This window comes from Passer domesticus, chromosome 8 (genome assembly GCF_036417665.1).
Source record: "Passer domesticus isolate bPasDom1 chromosome 8, bPasDom1.hap1, whole genome shotgun sequence".
Lineage (NCBI taxonomy): Eukaryota > Metazoa > Chordata > Aves > Passeriformes > Passeridae > Passer > Passer domesticus.
Window position 1 is genome coordinate 43932163 of NC_087481.1, and position 17915 is coordinate 43950077.

The following is a 17915-nucleotide window of genomic DNA, read 5'->3' on the forward strand; positions in this document are numbered from 1 at the left end:
ATCTCCATGCAAACACCAAGAAAAAAAATTCCGAGGCACTGGAAAATGTAGGATTAAATGCTTTCAGTCAAACCATCTGTAGCATGCATTGTTACTTATCCATCTATTCACATATTTTAGCAAAGCAAGCTCAAGACAACTCTTCAGCATTTGTAAGTCCACTTCATTTAAACCATTATTTTAATAATGCCATTAAACATTCATTAATATATTATCATCAGTGCACCCAAGAGGAAACAAAATTATAATCTAATGTCTCTTTCCAAATTTTTTAATGTTCTAAACCAGACCTTTTCATAACAGAAATTATATTACCGATTTTTTAAAGTAAGAAAATGTTTTCACAGCATTGAAATTTTGTCAGAAAATATAAAAAAGCCGAATGAGCCATTATTGCCTATATCTATATCCTGGTGCCATTTTGGTTTTTGCCCAAAGATTGCATTTCAAACCTTACTTGTTGGAAAAGCAATGGGTTTTTTGCAGTGCTGCAAAGATCATTTAACAGATCTTCTACTTAATTGTTGGTACCAGAATTGTAACCCCCAAATTTAGTAAAGCATTCCAACTATGCAAAATCTATTTTATGAACATTATGCTGGCATGTTTTAAATAGCCGAAGCAAGATTTTCATCATTCTTTTCTTAGTAAGTATTATTCTGGGAACTGACAACTTTTCTTTCCTTCATGTTATTTCCCCAGTGTTAAAGCGTCAACCTCTAGCTACATGGCTTTTCACTTCTCTCATGCTTGACAGAGTATGAATGACCGACAGAAAACAAACTTGCATTTGCCAGGTTTCCATTAACCCTTCCCAAGTAAAGGCCATAGCATTTAAATCACAGAGAAACATTTAAAAGGATTAGAGATGAGACACACCTGATTGGAATGAAACTGGTTAGAGAAATAAAAGATCCCCACTCATACTTGAAGTGAAAAATATTTATTTATGGCATGCAAAACTATAAAAATTATTAGGAAAACCCTCACAAGATACATTGCAGTAGCCAGACAAAAGCAAGCAAGTATTTTTAGTAATGCTTACTAGCAGTAAAGCACACAACAATAAGAAGCAGTGTTTGAGTATTAGAAAAATATTGTCCACTGGAGAAGTACTGACAGGCAAGAAAAACTGTCTGTTCTCCAGAGTAGACAAGGTTGATCTTCAACCGGATGGGGCTGGTATTGCACCTTCTCTAAACAACATGAAATATTGAAAGGAATGCTCGAGACACCATTCTAAAAGCTCCACTTGCTGCAATCATGCCAATCTGTCACAGAGAACTCAGAAAATGGCAGCACTGCAAATACTCTGAGGTGTTTTCTATTTACCCCACAAGGCAGAAATCACATTAGTTGAGGCTTCACACTTGTGCTTTTGCAGTAAATGAACAAATTCAGCCTCAGGCTTTCTTAAAAAAAAAAAAAAAAAAGGTATTTGGTAAAATTCTGGTTAATGGGAACTTGAGAGAGACAACAGTTATACTTTTGTCATGTAAGGGATAGCACAGTATGACTTCTTTTTTTTTTTTTTTTTTTTAGTTGTCAGGAGGTAACACAGAGGCAAAAACTGCTATATTTTGGAAGCCCAAGCAATAAAATCTCTTTTCAAAAAGAAAAAATGAAGATGACAACATTAACCCACTGCATTTCTCTAAGAAGACTCACAATAAAGTCTGCTATACAGTTCAATGACTACTAATTATGAATGACCTTCCTTCAGAAAACACAGGATTACAAGGCTAGAAATTCAGCATTTCAGGAAGCCATTTCAGAAGTCTAGGTGTTAATACACTTAAAGGGGTTTTTTTTCCCTACAGCAGTTAAATACTCAAAGAACATTTTCTTATATTTGCTTTTTTTGTTTGAGACCAAAAAGATTTTTCTAAATAGCACATTTTTCTGTGGCAGGACCTGAACATTTTCTGGAGTCACTTACTAAAAAAGAGAATGTAGAGTGTGAGTCTATCAAGTGTTTCTTCTATTGAAAAGACAGCCATAAACCTCTGATATAACAAAGAACCACTACCCTGCTGTCTTCATTTCAGATGCTATGTATTACAACACTGCTTATTAGGGTAGCTGGAACAAGAGTTACCTTTTCTAATTCACAGTGATTGTCCTGTGAGTTCAGTGGGAGCAGGATAACATCACTGTTAGTAAGAGCCTACTTGTTTGCAAGAATGAAATTCTGTTTAGACTGAAAGGACACTTTATTTAAATCGATGATTAAATATTTGAAGAAAAAGAATACTTTAGAAGAATAGCAGAATAAGATGAAAATATGTTTTAGTTTAGTTTTCTGTGTGTCAGTCTCAAGTGCTGCTGCAAAAAAAGCAAATAAGATTTGTTACAGCTTTTAATTCCACGCAAGAATTTTGGAAAACTATAATTCTGGAGCAGATTTTTCTTACAACTACCTTCATGCATCCAGACTTAAACTTTTGCCCTAGTAATCTGGTAAGGACAGAATATAGGTCTAATTTCAACATTTTTTCCACCTTAAAAAAGAACCCCTATCACTACACTCAACTTACATTCATAAATGATGGCAGAAATAGAGAAAAAAAAAAAAGGATGTGTCTACAATAGATGGATTATTTCTCAGAGTCTTAAGAATGCACTTACAGTTTAAAACCTAAATAAAGGATTCAATACGCATACAGTGAACAACCCCCTCCGAAGGCAAAACCACGCCACGTGGTACTTATTCACATTAACTATCCTCCTGAACTATGAATTTAATAAGCACACCTGTTGAGGGAAAAGAGACAGGAAAGGGAAAAAGGGACATTCTTCAATTTGCTCTAGTTTTTGAGCTACGATGAACCAAAGGCTCACACCTGATAATTCTAGGTTAGTGTTTCAAAGGAGGTGATTGGGCAAGGTGAAAAGAGGGAAGGACAGAGACTGAATATAACCCTAAGTGCCACGCTATGGGATAGTTGGAAGATGGGCTGGTAGGCAAGAACAAGGCTGACTTGCCAGTAGACAAGCAAGGAAAAAACCCAACAACTTCACCTAAGAATAATTTCTGGAAACAAAATGTGCGAAGTTTGTGCTGCTCATTTTTATCCTGCCCTAACAAAGCAGGAGAAGGATAAACAACCCTGCAGTTTTAGCCAGCAGCTCTCCTACCACAGGAATTGTTTACACCTCTGAGTGTGGCACAAAAGACAACCATCTAGTCAGAGACCAAACTTGTCCACCCTGAGATATGCAATTTGAGCAGAGAAGAGACCATATTACAATTATCTATCAACAAACTCTGGTAGATTCTCCCTCTGTTACTTGGCTATTTATAAAGACTTAATGCATGAGACAACATATCCATCATATTGTGCACATATTTAAATTCTATAGTGAAACATACATAACAAACAGAGACAGCAATTTAAGAACACAGAACGAATATAGCATATGTACAATTTCCAAAAACTTAAAAGTACATGGAAGATTAAAAAAAATGTGGACTCTATCCCCCTGAAGCTGATGGGATATTGCCACTGATTTCAGTGAGGACAGGTTTACAGTCAGGAATTCTGCAATTTTCATAAGCACCTGGGAGGCTCACTGCAAGGTAGTGAAATTTATGCATTGACAGTAACATAAAGAGTTAAAAATACATGTATGCTTTGGTTGTTCTCTTACAAATGCCATCAGCTATTACGGAATGCTGCTCTAACACACCAGCGAGTAGACTCCATTTGTAAAAAAAAAATTAAATGGAAGTTGATTCTGCAGCAGCATAAATTTCACAGTAGCACTTTACTTTTTAATTTTAGAAGAAAAAAGGATCACTGTGTTTCCAATATTAACGCTTAAAGTGTGCAGACTTGCAAAATTCCATTTTCTGGGATGCTAAAGTGGACAAGGGGGAAAGAAATCACACATTATTTAAGTCATCTCATCTCCACATAAGTGACTACAGCAACTATATAATGAAGACTTTATTTTTACTACCTGCTCATTACTTTTGATTTCTGAACCTCTGCCTCCACAAAGATTATCTTCATTATTGTTTGCACTCATTACACCGTTGCTTAATTCTGGTGGCCTAATTAGGTTTGATCCATGTCTGTTCCCACTGGGTTTTGTTGTTAATACTGAATCCATCTTGTTAAAATGTGGTACATAATTTTCATTTGACCCTTGAAAAGTTTCAGAACAGTCTTCCAACACCATGTAGTTGTCTAGCATTTTTGCTCCAGTAATTGACTGATTTGGGCCTTTCAGCATATCAGCTGGTTTTAGCACTTCAGAGGTAGCACCAGAAGAGTCTTCTTTGTGATCAAATGAAGAAAAACCTATCTTTTTCCCATTGATAAGTGGCACATGTTCTTCTAGATTCAAGCCAGACACTTGTGTGCATACACATGGTGCTTCTAAATGATGATCATCAACTTGGTGATTCTTTGATTCTATTTCTGGTGGACTACTGACAGCAAACGAATTGAGATTCCCCTTTGAAAAAGCAACCTCATTATTATTGTCTAGAGGTAGTGACTCTTGTGTTATAAAGTGATTTTTCCTATCTAGTGGTCCACTGTTGGTTACAGAAGTAAAAAAGTTATTTGTATCTGCAAGTTCAAGGGATAGCTTTGGAAAGGTTTTCATTTTTCTCAAAGAACCTTTCTTAAAAAGGCAATCTCTCTCCAGGTCAATAACACATGATTTTATATCCAAAGCAACACTAGCAAAACTGTCAGTATACACTGTGTGTTTGTCCTCTTCTTTGCTCTTTTCAGTTTGAGTTGCAAGTTGTGAATGTTGAGTTTTCTCATTATTCAGATCAATTTGCATTTCCTTTAAACCACTTTCTCTGCCAGTCACCATGGTAACTACAGAAGAGTTGTTATGACAGGCAGTCGTCACCTCTTCCACTGCAGACGAATCACCTGCAATGTTGTTTTTCTCATTTGAATATAATTTAGATCCCAAACTCCTCTGACACATTCTTCCCTTCCACATGTTATCACAGACATCTAGATACAAAAACAGACGCTTGTATTAAATGTGTATTAAACCTCCTAATCTCTTCTTGTAAATCTTTATATTACTTTTACTGCCATTGCTGCTACATATCTTTAGTATGTTACACAAATTCTCAATTTCTGAACAAATTACTTTGAATCATAAGGGACACTTCAAACATATTATGTTAATTAAGAGTTGCGTGTCCCTGCTTCCCCATCACCAATCTACAACTATTAAATAATGATTTGTTGTAATCTAGAAAGGAACTTACAACAGGAGATCACACAAACAGTCTTTGAAAAATCATTAGATATGTCAGGCAATCTAAAGTTTTAGACTAAATACATTTTACTGTTACCTTGAGGAGCACCAAATGATTCAATTGAAAGAACTCTTCTTCCAACAGCAGACAAGCTTCGACAAATATTACTTGATGAAGCAATCTTCATTTTTTCTTCACATAATGACAAAATGCTCTAGAGAAAAAGAATGTTAAATACTTATTTAATAATGAATAGATTCGTGAATTTTGACTAACACGAATGATGTTAACTCCCACAGTACATCTGAATTTGTATGATGCTACAGTGGAAGTCTTTCTTTTCCAATTCTTTATACCGTGTGTTTCTATTATGTGGTTAAATTAATTTCTTGTTTTTACCATGGGCTATTATGAAGCCATTTAATACAATTCAAGTTTTAGCCTACAGTTAGAACATCAAGAACAACAGATAAAAATTATCTTAAATGTTATCCATTATGAATAACATAGTGAAAATACAAAAGCTAGAGTGCTGATTACTTTTTTAAACAGCCAATGCTTTGCTTGAATTCAGTGACACAGGCAGGATGATTAATGTTTTTATTACTGAAATTACATAAAAATTAAATGCTGAATCTTTTTAAAACTGCAAAATACAATTATTTAAAAAGCAATATTCCCAGTAAGAAAAGGCAATCATTATCAGATCACAAAAAGTAACCGCACTTCATATCTCTAATCTGCAGCCTGGGCACCATTTGATGGCATTAGCACTGATCTCACACATAATTAACTACAGATATTCACACATTTAAAAACCTGCCCCTTTGGGCAGGCTGTAGAAGACAGCTGCCTTTCCAAATACATCCCACCATTTCCTCAGTAACTATTCCTAGATAAACACTGGTGAGACCTCATTCAACTGTTAGGAGATGCTCTCACTTCTCCATTCAGCAGTTTCCACTCAACTGCTCCTCTGCTGTTGTGCATGGAAGGAAGAAATTGGCCCTGTTGGTTCACATATGGGATTAAGGAAGGACAGAAAAAAGGGAGACAGATATCTAGCTGGGCTGAAGTCTAGCAAAATACCTTGAAAAGTCTAGGGGATTTCCCTCCAAATAGCTCCCACAACTCTGTTCACCCAAGGAAGTGTCCAGTGAATAAAGAACAGAAAGAACATACTCACAAAGTGACCCTTTATGTATTACCCAAGACCAATTATTTTTTGATGATTTCAATAGTCAGCAACAGCTTTCAGGGTCTACAGACCACTCAGAAATGACGGAGTGCTATAGAATCCCACCTTTGACAACTTAACAGTAAATGAATAGAAATAGAGCAGCTGACCAAGCAGGCTCCATATTGTCTTCTGATATGGTCTTCTGCCTGGGCAGTCCTCAGTCAGGGAGCCAGTATTTTTACTTTATAAAAAATGAATCTGTTAATTCTTCTGTTGCAGCACTCTTTTTGCAAAGTATTGATCATAGGTGCTATAACATTTAGAATATACATTATCAGTTCAGGAAAATGAAACACCCATGCCCTCCCCACCCCACTGCCCTGCCCCCACCCCCACCAAAAAAAAAAGTAGATAGCACTATTCTGAAGTAGAAGAACTGAATCCAAGAAAAGTCACATTGCACAACTGTTACTCTCTGGTTAGATTCTCACAGTCTGCAAAAACATTAAACTTTTTCACATTAATGTCAAATAACTCCATCAGGTGACCAACATTTAGAATGTAAATTCTCTTAGCTTCTAACTGCTAAAGGTAAAATAAGAGGCTAAGTGGAATAAAAAACAAAATCCAATAAAGATATCTAAGCCTTTATGTATTTAGAGAAAAACTATTTAGTAGTAATGGTTTGAATACTGCTCTGAACATGCCAAGGAACAGAGGCTTCCTGGGGCAGGGTCCCTACACTCCCTTCTTAAATGCAACCCAATAATTACACAGATCTCACAGCATAATGCCCGTGCTTTTATTTGTAATGACACTCTGTCTCTCTGTAAACCAAATATTATATGGGAAGAAAACAGTTAATGAGAAAATTTAGATACAGTGTATTCACGCAATCTTCTTAAAAATTCAAGCACTGTTGAACATCTACATCTACTTTTCAGGTTTTGTATATCCATTACAGTGGGAAAAAGGATGAATTTCTGCAGAGTCGGGGAAGACTTCAGCTTCCCTGCAAAACCTGAGGATACTGCTTATCAAGACCATCTTCATAATTACAGAGATTAATGAGATAAATAGAGATTAATGAGCACACATACAGAAATATTAGTATCACCTTTTTTTTAAAACAAAAAACCAAAAAAACAAAAAATAGGGCTATTTTACCTCAATATCCGGCCTATTTTCAGGATTCTCTTCTTGCATTTGCTCCAGTAGAGTGTGCAGATCTTGTCCAAATTCTGATTCTGTCTCAGGTTCTAGAATATATTCTATTGCTGCTTTCAGTGTTGCACCCAAAGAATAGATGTGTGCCTACATGAATTTAAAAAAGAGACATTAAATATATTACCAACTCTTTCCCTCCTGTCACAAAAGCTTCAAGATCATACAAGCTTAAACTATTTTCAAAGTTAAGGTAACAGTTTACCAGAAAGGTGGTTTAATTTAAACATGATGAACAAAACCAGCTTCAGACTTGCTTTGGGGAATATACTTGCTGCAAACAAAAAGAAATCTTGTGGGGTACAATTAGGACTCTTTTTTCCCCTCATCAGTAATCAGCATTACAAGTATTACACCAGGCTACAATTTAATATAAAACTGAGAACCCTGTGTTTAAGTTAGAAGCATGCTAAAAAGTTTGATTGAAGGGAGATTGAAGTGACATTCCTCTTGGCAGTGAAACAGAATATTTATTTGAAAAAACCCCTTTTCTATATAGCAATATTTTATGAGTGCTATCAAGCATAAAAGAGCAGAGAAAATACAGCATAATACCACTTGTCACTGAAGACACTTATGAAAGAGTTTTTAAAAATACTCCATGTTTTCCACCTCTGCTTCTCTCAAAGCCCACATCCTCGTGATGGATTAGGGTTAGGTGAACCAGTAACTTTTTAAAATCTAGTGCTAATGCAGTAGGTTTCCCACACAACACAGCTACATCTTAATTTTAGAAGTATCTTGCTTCTTGGGGAAAAAACAAAAAAGAAAAAAAATATTAAAAATACTTTTTCAGATCTGCTTAAGCAATGGTATTTTATCCATGATGGCCTGTATTTTATATTCCATTCATAGAACATATTTACAAAATATGTAAAATTTATAAGCAAATATAAGTGCAAGTTTGGATAAACATTTCAATGGTGCAGCATAGCCAGGAATTCAAATGTACTGAACACTGCCCTCTGAGGTTTACAGATACATACATAAATAAAATAATGTGGCTGTACATTAAATTGGTTTTAATGCCTTTGCTACATACTGTACTATCTCTTATCTTAGAAAGAAGACTGACTTGAAGGTCAAAAGTAATTTTCTTTCTCCACCCACTCCTAACTTTATCATTTAGGTGTGTTTTTGTCTCTAAATTGTATGAATTATACTTTTTCCACAGGTGTGCTTTCAGATTTACTTTTTAGTGAAGCAGGACACCTCCATGAACGGAAGTGTAACACCACCTATCAGGAAGAGCTGTGTATGTGAGACTGCAGAGAATTCCTCTCTTCCCCTCTCCTCTCCATGCCATCCCCAAACCAAGAACACATAAACCAGTGCTGGTTGCTGGCTCCAAAGCTTTGGGACACATCAAGATTAGGACAAGTGTCAGAAAAGCAGACTATATGCCATCTGATCTAGATAGAAAAGATTTTTTTTTTTCCAAAGCAGTAATTTCAGTCTCAAGTTCCTCACTGTTATACAGCTTCATCATGAAGCAGAAGAGGTAACTGAAGAGTTTTGAGAATCTCAGAGGAACTAAGACAGGAACTGTTATGATTTTTATTTTGACTTAGCAGAAGAATGAAGGCTGTTCATCTATTCCAAAAGTAAGGGTTACTTTCCTCCTGGCCCCGCTCCCTGTGCCACATAAACTACCATAACCCACTCAGTGGCAGCAGCCCGACTGAACCACACCCTCGGCAGACCAGAATGATTTTTTTTTTTTTTCGTAAGACAAAACGTCCCATGTTGGTAAAAGGATACAAAACTACGAAGCCTGAACAAATAGTCCATTAGCAAGGTGATGGAAAAAAACTGAAGTAAGATCTTTTTTTCCCAACACACAAAAAGTTGCTCTGTTAAGGCACTTCCTTTCCTCTGACACGCAGGAAAACTAGTTTTGCAGATGGCCATTTTAAGCATCATAGTTTGTAACTAATTTCTGTGTTAAAACATTTACAGGGAATGTGGACACCTTTTTCAACTCGAAACTTTCTTCCATGTAAATCCCTCTTTTACCTTTCCCTTCTTCCAGCTCCCCAAACACCACCACCATGCCCACAAGTAAAAGGGGAAAGAAAACCCAGCTATTTAATCAATTTCCTGAGCTGGCAGTAAACAAGGGCAATATTTAAAGTAATCCAACGTAACCTTGTGTCCTAATGGAGCAATGAGAAAATGCATTTACAATCATCCACTAGGTGGGGCGTTCCCCAAGTTAATGCATCAAAAAGCTTCCACTTAACTGCACAGCTGGGCTTAGGAAGAAAATTTCACTTCCTGGGAAAGAAGAGCAAGATGTGTATATGCAATAAATAAAGCAAATTCTTAAGTATGAAATACCTAATGCTTACTAGAAGTGACTGCTCACAATGAAAACAATTTCACAAGCAAGCTAAAGACTGTCTGCTCTACGGAGAGTAAAAAATAAGAGAGGGTGGCAAAAAACTTTTCTTTGGGACTGAACTGACCATTTGGAATTTTATTGAATAATTAAGAGGGCTTTTTTTCCTTATTTTCTGAAAAAAAAACCCAAACAAAACCATTACTACAAAAAGAAACAAAACCAAAATCCAACATAACACTCCCCCCAAGAAAACCCCTCACACACACTTGTTTTAAATGTAGATAAGGATTTTTAAATTGCAAGCATTTTTCATTACAGGGTAATAATTTAATGGCTGATAAATAGCATGCATTTCTAGAGAGATCCAAAGGAAAAACCAAACAAACCCAAAGCAATCTTTTCAAAATTCCTAAGGAGGCTCAGGAGTTAAAGACTAAATGCCACTTGTTACAAAAATATATAGACCATGCCAGCAAGACTGCACCACAGCGTCAGCTTCAAAAAAGATGGGAGAAAAGGGAGGAAGTAACATTAGGAAACCAGCTCTCCAGATTTGGTCCTAGAGAGTACATATCCTACTAGCCCAAAGCCAGCAAACATAACAAGAATTGTAGGTAAACCATTATGGTATGCATTAGTGGGAAGGCCATTATGGAAATAATGTGCATTTTAAGAATCCCAATGGCAACACAAAAAAAAAAAATGTTTGCAGAGAGTAATTATGATTTGAGGTAATACAAGTCCTTCTTTCAGCAACATGCCAAAACAAGTGAACTCATGTATTTCAGAGAAAAATTTGAAGGTCATGATCATGCAAGTAGCTTCAAATCAAAGTAACTTTTAATACTAGAGTGGTTTCCAAGACAAAAAGGCGTAAGAAGACAAAACACCCCAAAAGGGTAATTCAAAAGGTGAAGATACGACATTTTAAAAAAATGATCAGGCTAAGTACTGGAAGCACTTACCAAGGGCAAGGAAAGCTTCTACCATAATGTTATTATTCTATATCATGATTGGAATATATTCCAAAAGGCTTCTGCAAGTTCTACTTAAAAGCTACTTGCTTTGCTGCATGTAATTTTATAATCATTTAACACTACAGGAAGTGAAATCAGAGAACAATAATGATCTGCTCTAATTTTAAAATCTGCCAATCAAAAGATCAGGAGATGAAGTAAAGGCTCCAAGTCTACACAGGAAGCGTGACAGAGGCGTTGTTGTATTACTGCTTGACAGGGCTAAACAACTGAACCTCTCCAGAAACTCTCTTCTGCAGACAAACACTACAGGAAAAAGCTGACAAAAGAGCTTTTGAATAGTGACTGCACAAGCATGTAGCAATTATGAATAATGGCCATTTATATTCTGTATTGAGATTTCACTAAGTTCAGAATTGTAGGTCTTCCAAAGAACTGAAAAAGACAGGCCATAATACAACTAATACTTCCTGAAAAATATTTCTGACTAAATGACAAGTTATAGAAATTGGTAATTGGTTTTGACATTCTTATCTGACCCCTATTTTTCCATATTTTTCTCTTTTTTATTGAGATTGCACACATATAGCTACTTCCACCCTTTCACAATTCAAAGCATTTAAGGGTTCCATAAAAGAAAGCTTCAGTGTGAAGCTTTAAACCTCGAAGTTTTATAAAGAAATTCAAAGTAGTGCTTGAGAAAATTACTGTTGGGAGAAAACATTTAATATTTACCTATGTCATTTTCCTATGTAGTCACTCTAAAATACACTATTTTTATGCAAAAGAAAGTCAGTAATATTCCTTAGTGAGAAAATGAAAGGGAAAAAGGTCTATTATTTTCAGTACTTTCCTTCATTACAAATGGACTAAATGCCTTTCTGCATAATTGTAATTAGTGGAAGGTGTTGTATTAAAAATTAGCTTTATGTTCATTTGCCACTCTGGATACCTTGATAATTAGTCTGCAGAGCATGCTAGAAGTGTTCAGCCACTGTAGACTATTCACAAAACATACAGTCCAGCTTGAAGTGGTTAACAAATATTGGAATTTGTTTGTCCCTTCTAACTACAGTCAACCTTGTCTGAAAAAACTTATTCCCCAAAAGATTTCTAAAAAATTGGCCCAAAATGCATCTACAGGTCAGATTTTCTCACGGTCAAAGTCTGCAGGTATTTTAACTCTCAAAGTGTCTTTTAACTAACCTAACAAAAGTAAGTGAAAGCTTTTAAGTTTGTATATGTTAGGCACACATCAGGTCATCAGTTTATACAACAAGGCATCAGCAAGGCTTTGTTACCTAGTCCCTGCATTTTACTGGTTCTGTTGACCTCTGTATCATCACATTTGAACTGAGAAACACTACTTGGGAAATCAACCTAACCTCAGTTTTATAGTTGCAGGCTTCTTGTTTGTAACAGTTCATACCAACTGTTTTATTTCCATGGAATTATCTAAGCGTTAGCCACATGCAACCCTTTTGCATCTATGTTTTGCAGCAAGAATTTCCACATTTTACAGCATAAAAAGACAGTATTTTGTTTGAATTCACCCATGTACATCTCATTGTTGCCACCCACTTCTTAATTTCTGAGAGCTGACACTCACTACATGGCTACTGTCACAGCACACCTCACAGATTTCCAGCAGAGCTTTTCCCTCACGGCATTGTTTTCCAGGCTAAAGAGTATTACTTGAAGTAATACTTGAATGTTTCTTTTACAAATGCTGTTTCACCATCTGGTCCTGGAAATTCATGTTATTGCTAATTTTGCCAGGTTGGTCACTAGTCTATTCTGACACTCTTAATTGAGCCAAATTTTTGATAATTCTCCATAAAAAAGAGTTGCAATGTATGAACCTACTGAAGGTCCAACAAGATTAAAACATGTTCAAAAAAATTACATAGCTTTTTGGCTATAGCTTTCTTTGAAAAACTCTTTTGTATATCTTATTCATTTGCAAACACTGCAGACTTTGGGTAGCGTTCCTGTGTTTTGAGAGATTTTAAAAATATCAGGTTTTCATTCTTTTGTAAAAAACTTTTAAAAGTTTTTTTTTCCATACTTTTTGACTAACCTCAGGGGTTTGTTTTCAGGTCTTCTTTCAAAGGAGATTAAAAAAAAAAAAAAATTATAAGACACATTTACAACAGTCTCTGTGCTACCTGAAAACATTATTTTAACAGCAACAGATATGGCTCTATTGATTATTGTCTATAGAGCAATTTGCCAGCATCTATAGTAGTGATCACTTTGCAAAGAAATACTGTCAATTCAGAGCTATACCCAGAAATGAAGAAAAAAAAAATACAAATTTTTCAAATGGACCTGAATACAGTTTCAAAAAGCTGTTGTAACTTTAACTACTGTACTAATGACAGATGTATCTTAAGCCATTGACTGCTACCCTGGTAAAGATTCATTTTCCTCTTGGAAGTCACATGAAGATGAACATGCTCTGAATCTTGAGCAAATTTAAACCATGCTATTTGTAGGAAATTACTCATGTACTTGCAGAGTGAAGAAACAAATTAAGAACAAGTTTCTTACACTTCCATCCCACTTTTAGGCTCCCTTAATCATGAAGATCAGGCACCTCAATACGGATGAGTAGCACACCAATTGACTCCTGTTCTGCATGACTGAATAAGTATAATTATGACAGGTAAGGAAGAATGCTGAAAAAAAAACCCTGCTGAAGACCTCAGAGGTCTAGATAGCAAAAGTTACTCACATTTATCTTTAAAGCTTCCTGAACAATGGTATTTTTTAAAAACTCCCTTTGAAACGGAGTTTCATATGTCACAGCTCTCCTCATGATTTATCAGCCATTAACCTCCTTACTTTTAAGTTACTTGCCATAGGTAATTAATTTATCACTTAATTAAGGTAACACAACTTATTCCCTGTAGGCATAGAAACAAGGAAGCCTGAGAAACAGTTATATGCATGCTGAGCAGACTGGCTCTGTCTTCTCTCAACTGTGCAGGATTTTTTTTTATTTTACAGCAAATGTTAGTCATAGTATTGAAGTATGTTATTAAAAAAAACCTGACATTCTTTTAATCTTAAACCTAAGAGATGGTGCCTACTGGTAAAGTCTGTCACTCTGAGTAATGCATTCACACCATTCTGTATTGAGGGATACTTATTAGACATTTTGGAGGTAAAAAAACTGAATTGCAACACTTTCAGGTAAGAACACTATGGGCCAATATACAAGAATAGCATCCCAGTTCTTTTACCATGATGTGAATCAATGACATCCAGACTCTGACATGTAAAACATTCATTACTGTACAATAACCAGTTAACTCTTCCTTAACAAAATAACCTATGTAGATTTCCTTTTTTTTTCCTCTAGCAGGATGATATATAAGATGAACTGCAAAATGTAAAAAGCTGGTCAGACACTTCTGTATTTACTTCTCTCTATAATATCTTGTTATGGCAACATTCAAAACACCAATTTTAACAGAACAGCTGGAGGTGACAGAAGCAGCCAAGGTAGGTAGCTCTCATTGTATATTACAGGAATGTAACACTTGGTGAGGGAGGGCTGGGGGCTGATTTGAGACTAGTTATGGTTTTAGTTTGATTGTTTCACAGGGGAATGTTTTCTGCAGAAGTAAACCTTGCACCTTTCTCTACTCAAGCACAGAAGCACTATTACAGTTGAGAGAAAGGAGAAATTTGGTTGGGGTTTTTGGTTGTTTTGTGGGGCTTTCTTTGCTTTGGGTTTTTTTTTTTGTTTGTTTGTTTGGGGATTTTTGTTTGTTTGTTGGCTTGTGATTTTGATGGGTTTTTTTTTTCATCTGGGTGGGTTTTTTCCCCTAATTTTGTTTGTTTAAAATTAAACTTGGTGAAAGGGCCAAAAAGTTCAAGAATCCTGGAGTATGCATATACAAAGAGATCAATACACAACATGATGCAAGGTTACCTAAGAAAACTTAAGTCACACTCAATACATTTCCCAGGAGACACTATCCTCAGTTTCAAAAGCATGTCCGCAGTTATTCTGCTGAGGTTTCCTGAAATGTTGTAACTAAGGACGGTGACAGGTGAGTGACAACCATTTTGTTCACAATCCTGAAGGCTCTGTTGACTAAATCTCAGCAACCTAATCCTTTACAACCATCTAATTCACAGTGGAAACTGAACTAGTCTTGAAATTTTACCTGAAGATTAGGAAGGCATCTACCATCTACTTCTAAGTCAATAATTTCCTGAATCTTTCAGAAATAGTGGTATTTATAAATGTTCTCATACAGTGGTGAAATGGCCCTATATTCAGTTTTTGCAAATGGTAGAAATTAATTGCCATTGTTTCAGTGAATATAAATTATCCAGATCCAGAATAGCAATGATCTTTTAGTGACCTGAATATCCATATAAAACAGACATGAAATTAATGAAAGAGGAGTCTTTTGATAAAAAGTAATGATAAGGAATAATTCCATGTTAAGGGTTTGGGATTACATTTCAACAGTATCGTTAACCATTCTAATGAGGAAATGATGGAAATAAGTGGAAAGGACCAGAGAAAATGAAGTTCTGCAAGTAAGACCAGTATGATGATGGATCCATCAAAGAAATGAGTTTGAATGGGCAGCACCATAAACTGACACATAATGATATGAGGACTAAAGAAGAAAACTTCATCCATAGCTGAGAAAGTATCAGTACTAATGAGTGTACATGGAAGAGGTTGGAGACAAACAACAAATCCAAAACATCTGTGCATCTTTAGCATTAAGAAGCCCAGAGATTTATGACACGGTGCATATATAACACAGAAAACAATCTCTTCTCTTTGCCATAGTTTTTTGCCCATAATGGAAATTAATTTATTATTTATTCCACAAATTTATCCAACACAACCCTTCAGGCTTCAAAAAAGTAAATTCCAACAAGAAAGAACACCTGTTTTAAGAGAGAACACAAAGTTCTCTCTTCACTCCCAATCTTTTCCAAACAAAAACGCTTAAGATAATTTAAAAATTCTTTTGTACATCAGGACATAATCTTCAGAAATAATCTTAGGGGAAAAATTATGTATCTTAAATTAAATAATGCTTTCTTATAAGACCCTTGTAAGCCAAATAAGGAATAAACCTAAAATTCTATATGTTTTTATAGACCAGGTTACCTATACAATAATTTTTCTTCTAACAAAATTTTTCTGCCTAGGAGACAGACTTTCCAATAAAAATAAGTCACTCTGAAAAGTTGTTTCAGCTTTAGGGGCAAAACTGTAGAAATATTGGCAATACGCTCCAAAAGTCTGCTGGCAAAGACCAATATGACAACTCTGCAACCCCAACTTCAGGACTAAGCAACCAGCTGTAGGTTTTTGAGATAACCAAATTATAAACTTGAAGACAGCCTATGAATTAAAAGGGGAAAAAAAAAGTCTGACGCAAAAAAAAATTCCATTGGCCTCATTCTTCCTATTGTTAACTTTGTGTAAAGCATCTAAAGGGTGCTTGCTCAGTCCTAAGTTCCTGAAATGGACCTTAACTGGGATGGTGATGTAAAAGCAAGAACAGGAAGATTCCATTTTCTCTTCTATAGCACAGCAGAGGCAGAGGTAACAAATGAAAGTAATTTATTTTTGTCACTGAAGAAAAAGACAGCTTTAAATAACACTCAGAAGATTGAATGGTTTAGACTACAGGAGGAGATAAGTTACCATTTGCTGATGACAAGCCTTGCTGCTGTTAGATAGAATTAGTCTCAAGGGGAGGCTACATGAAACTAAGGGAAACAGAAATGAAGAAAAAAGGCACTAGGTGTTTCAAAAGACTTGCTTCCCCTGTCAGATAAACACAAAACCAAAAACCCCTCTAGGAGAACATATAAAAGTTTTCTTTTTTTCATCCTGCACTGAGAGCTAAAGAAAAATAGAACAATAGAGGTAATCTCACAGTATTCAAAGCTACAGCTTTAAAAGACTAGCAAAATCACAGAGACAAGACTTTCTTTATACTGTCTGCTGTTTGGATTTGGGAGAAAGATGAAGGCTTTCACATTTAGAGAAGGACCAACAGCTGAGACATGAGCACTAGGTTAGTAATGATCAGGTATTGAGAAATACTGCAGCATGAAACTGTCTGCTCAGTTTTCTTCAGTAGGTCTGACATAGACATATATATATATACACACACACACCCCTATACCCTGAACCTTTCTTTATCTATTCTGCAAAACAGTATGTTTCATTTGAAACCTCAACCCATGCATTTATATGTACATAAAATATTTGTATGTATATTGCATTTATCACTCCAACTGCCTTGTCACATATCATAGGAATAAGCTACATGAATATTAATACTTTAGTATTCAAAAACAATGTAATAACATTTTATTTTGTATTTTTTCTATTTGCAGCGTTTCTAACACTTCATGTACATTTGTTTATTTTTAAGGTTGCTGAAATACTTTGACTTTTTTTTATATAATATAAATCAACTACAGCCCACTGAGACCTGCAAGTTGACAGTCATGACATTGTAACAAAGATAGTGACAGCATTCAGCCTTTTCCAGTTGTGATTCTCTCACAGGTGAAAGATCAGCACACCCCACTCCTGTTCTGATAGATAAAAGCAAGAACAAGCTCTAGATGAGAAAAAGAGGCAATGTGAACTTCACTTTCTTTCCCTTCACTAACCCGTCCTCCTCTTCGAGATAGTATTTAACTCTGTATCACTTTTTCAGTTCTTTTAATTTCTGAAGGCTTTAATCCTGCTGCACACTAAGGCTTCTGAACTACTGCATCTTATCACCTCCAAATACTGAAATAAGTCATTAACAGAAGTATTATCCAATCTCCCTTAGATAAAAAAATAGGCAAGAGTGAAAATTCACTGATTTCTATTACAAAGGTTCACTAGAACAAGCAAAACTGAATAGCCACATTATTAAAAGATTATAAATGCAAGCT

General features: G+C 35.5%; 1 protein-coding gene across 12 annotated transcripts in view; it reads right to left on the reverse strand.

Moving 5' to 3' along the window:
- The window catches only part of KNDC1 (kinase non-catalytic C-lobe domain containing 1), a 57995-nt gene that overhangs the window by 27147 nt on the left and 12933 nt on the right, over positions 1 to 17915 (reverse strand). For 11 of the 12 annotated variants that reach the window (XR_010367452.1, XR_010367453.1, XR_010367454.1 and 8 more), the window contains exons 4-6: positions 7587 to 7733; positions 5336 to 5453; positions 3964 to 4985 (exon numbers count right to left, since the gene is read on the reverse strand). Coding sequence is in view for 4 of the 12 variants with exons in the window: in XM_064430960.1 (XP_064287030.1) it covers positions 3964 to 4985; positions 5336 to 5453; positions 7587 to 7733 (1287 nt within the window). In the remaining 8 variants the exon portion in view is untranslated. The remainder of the gene's footprint in view (positions 1 to 3963; positions 4986 to 5335; positions 5454 to 7586; positions 7734 to 17915) is intronic. The other variant, XR_010367459.1, reaches the window with a different exon arrangement.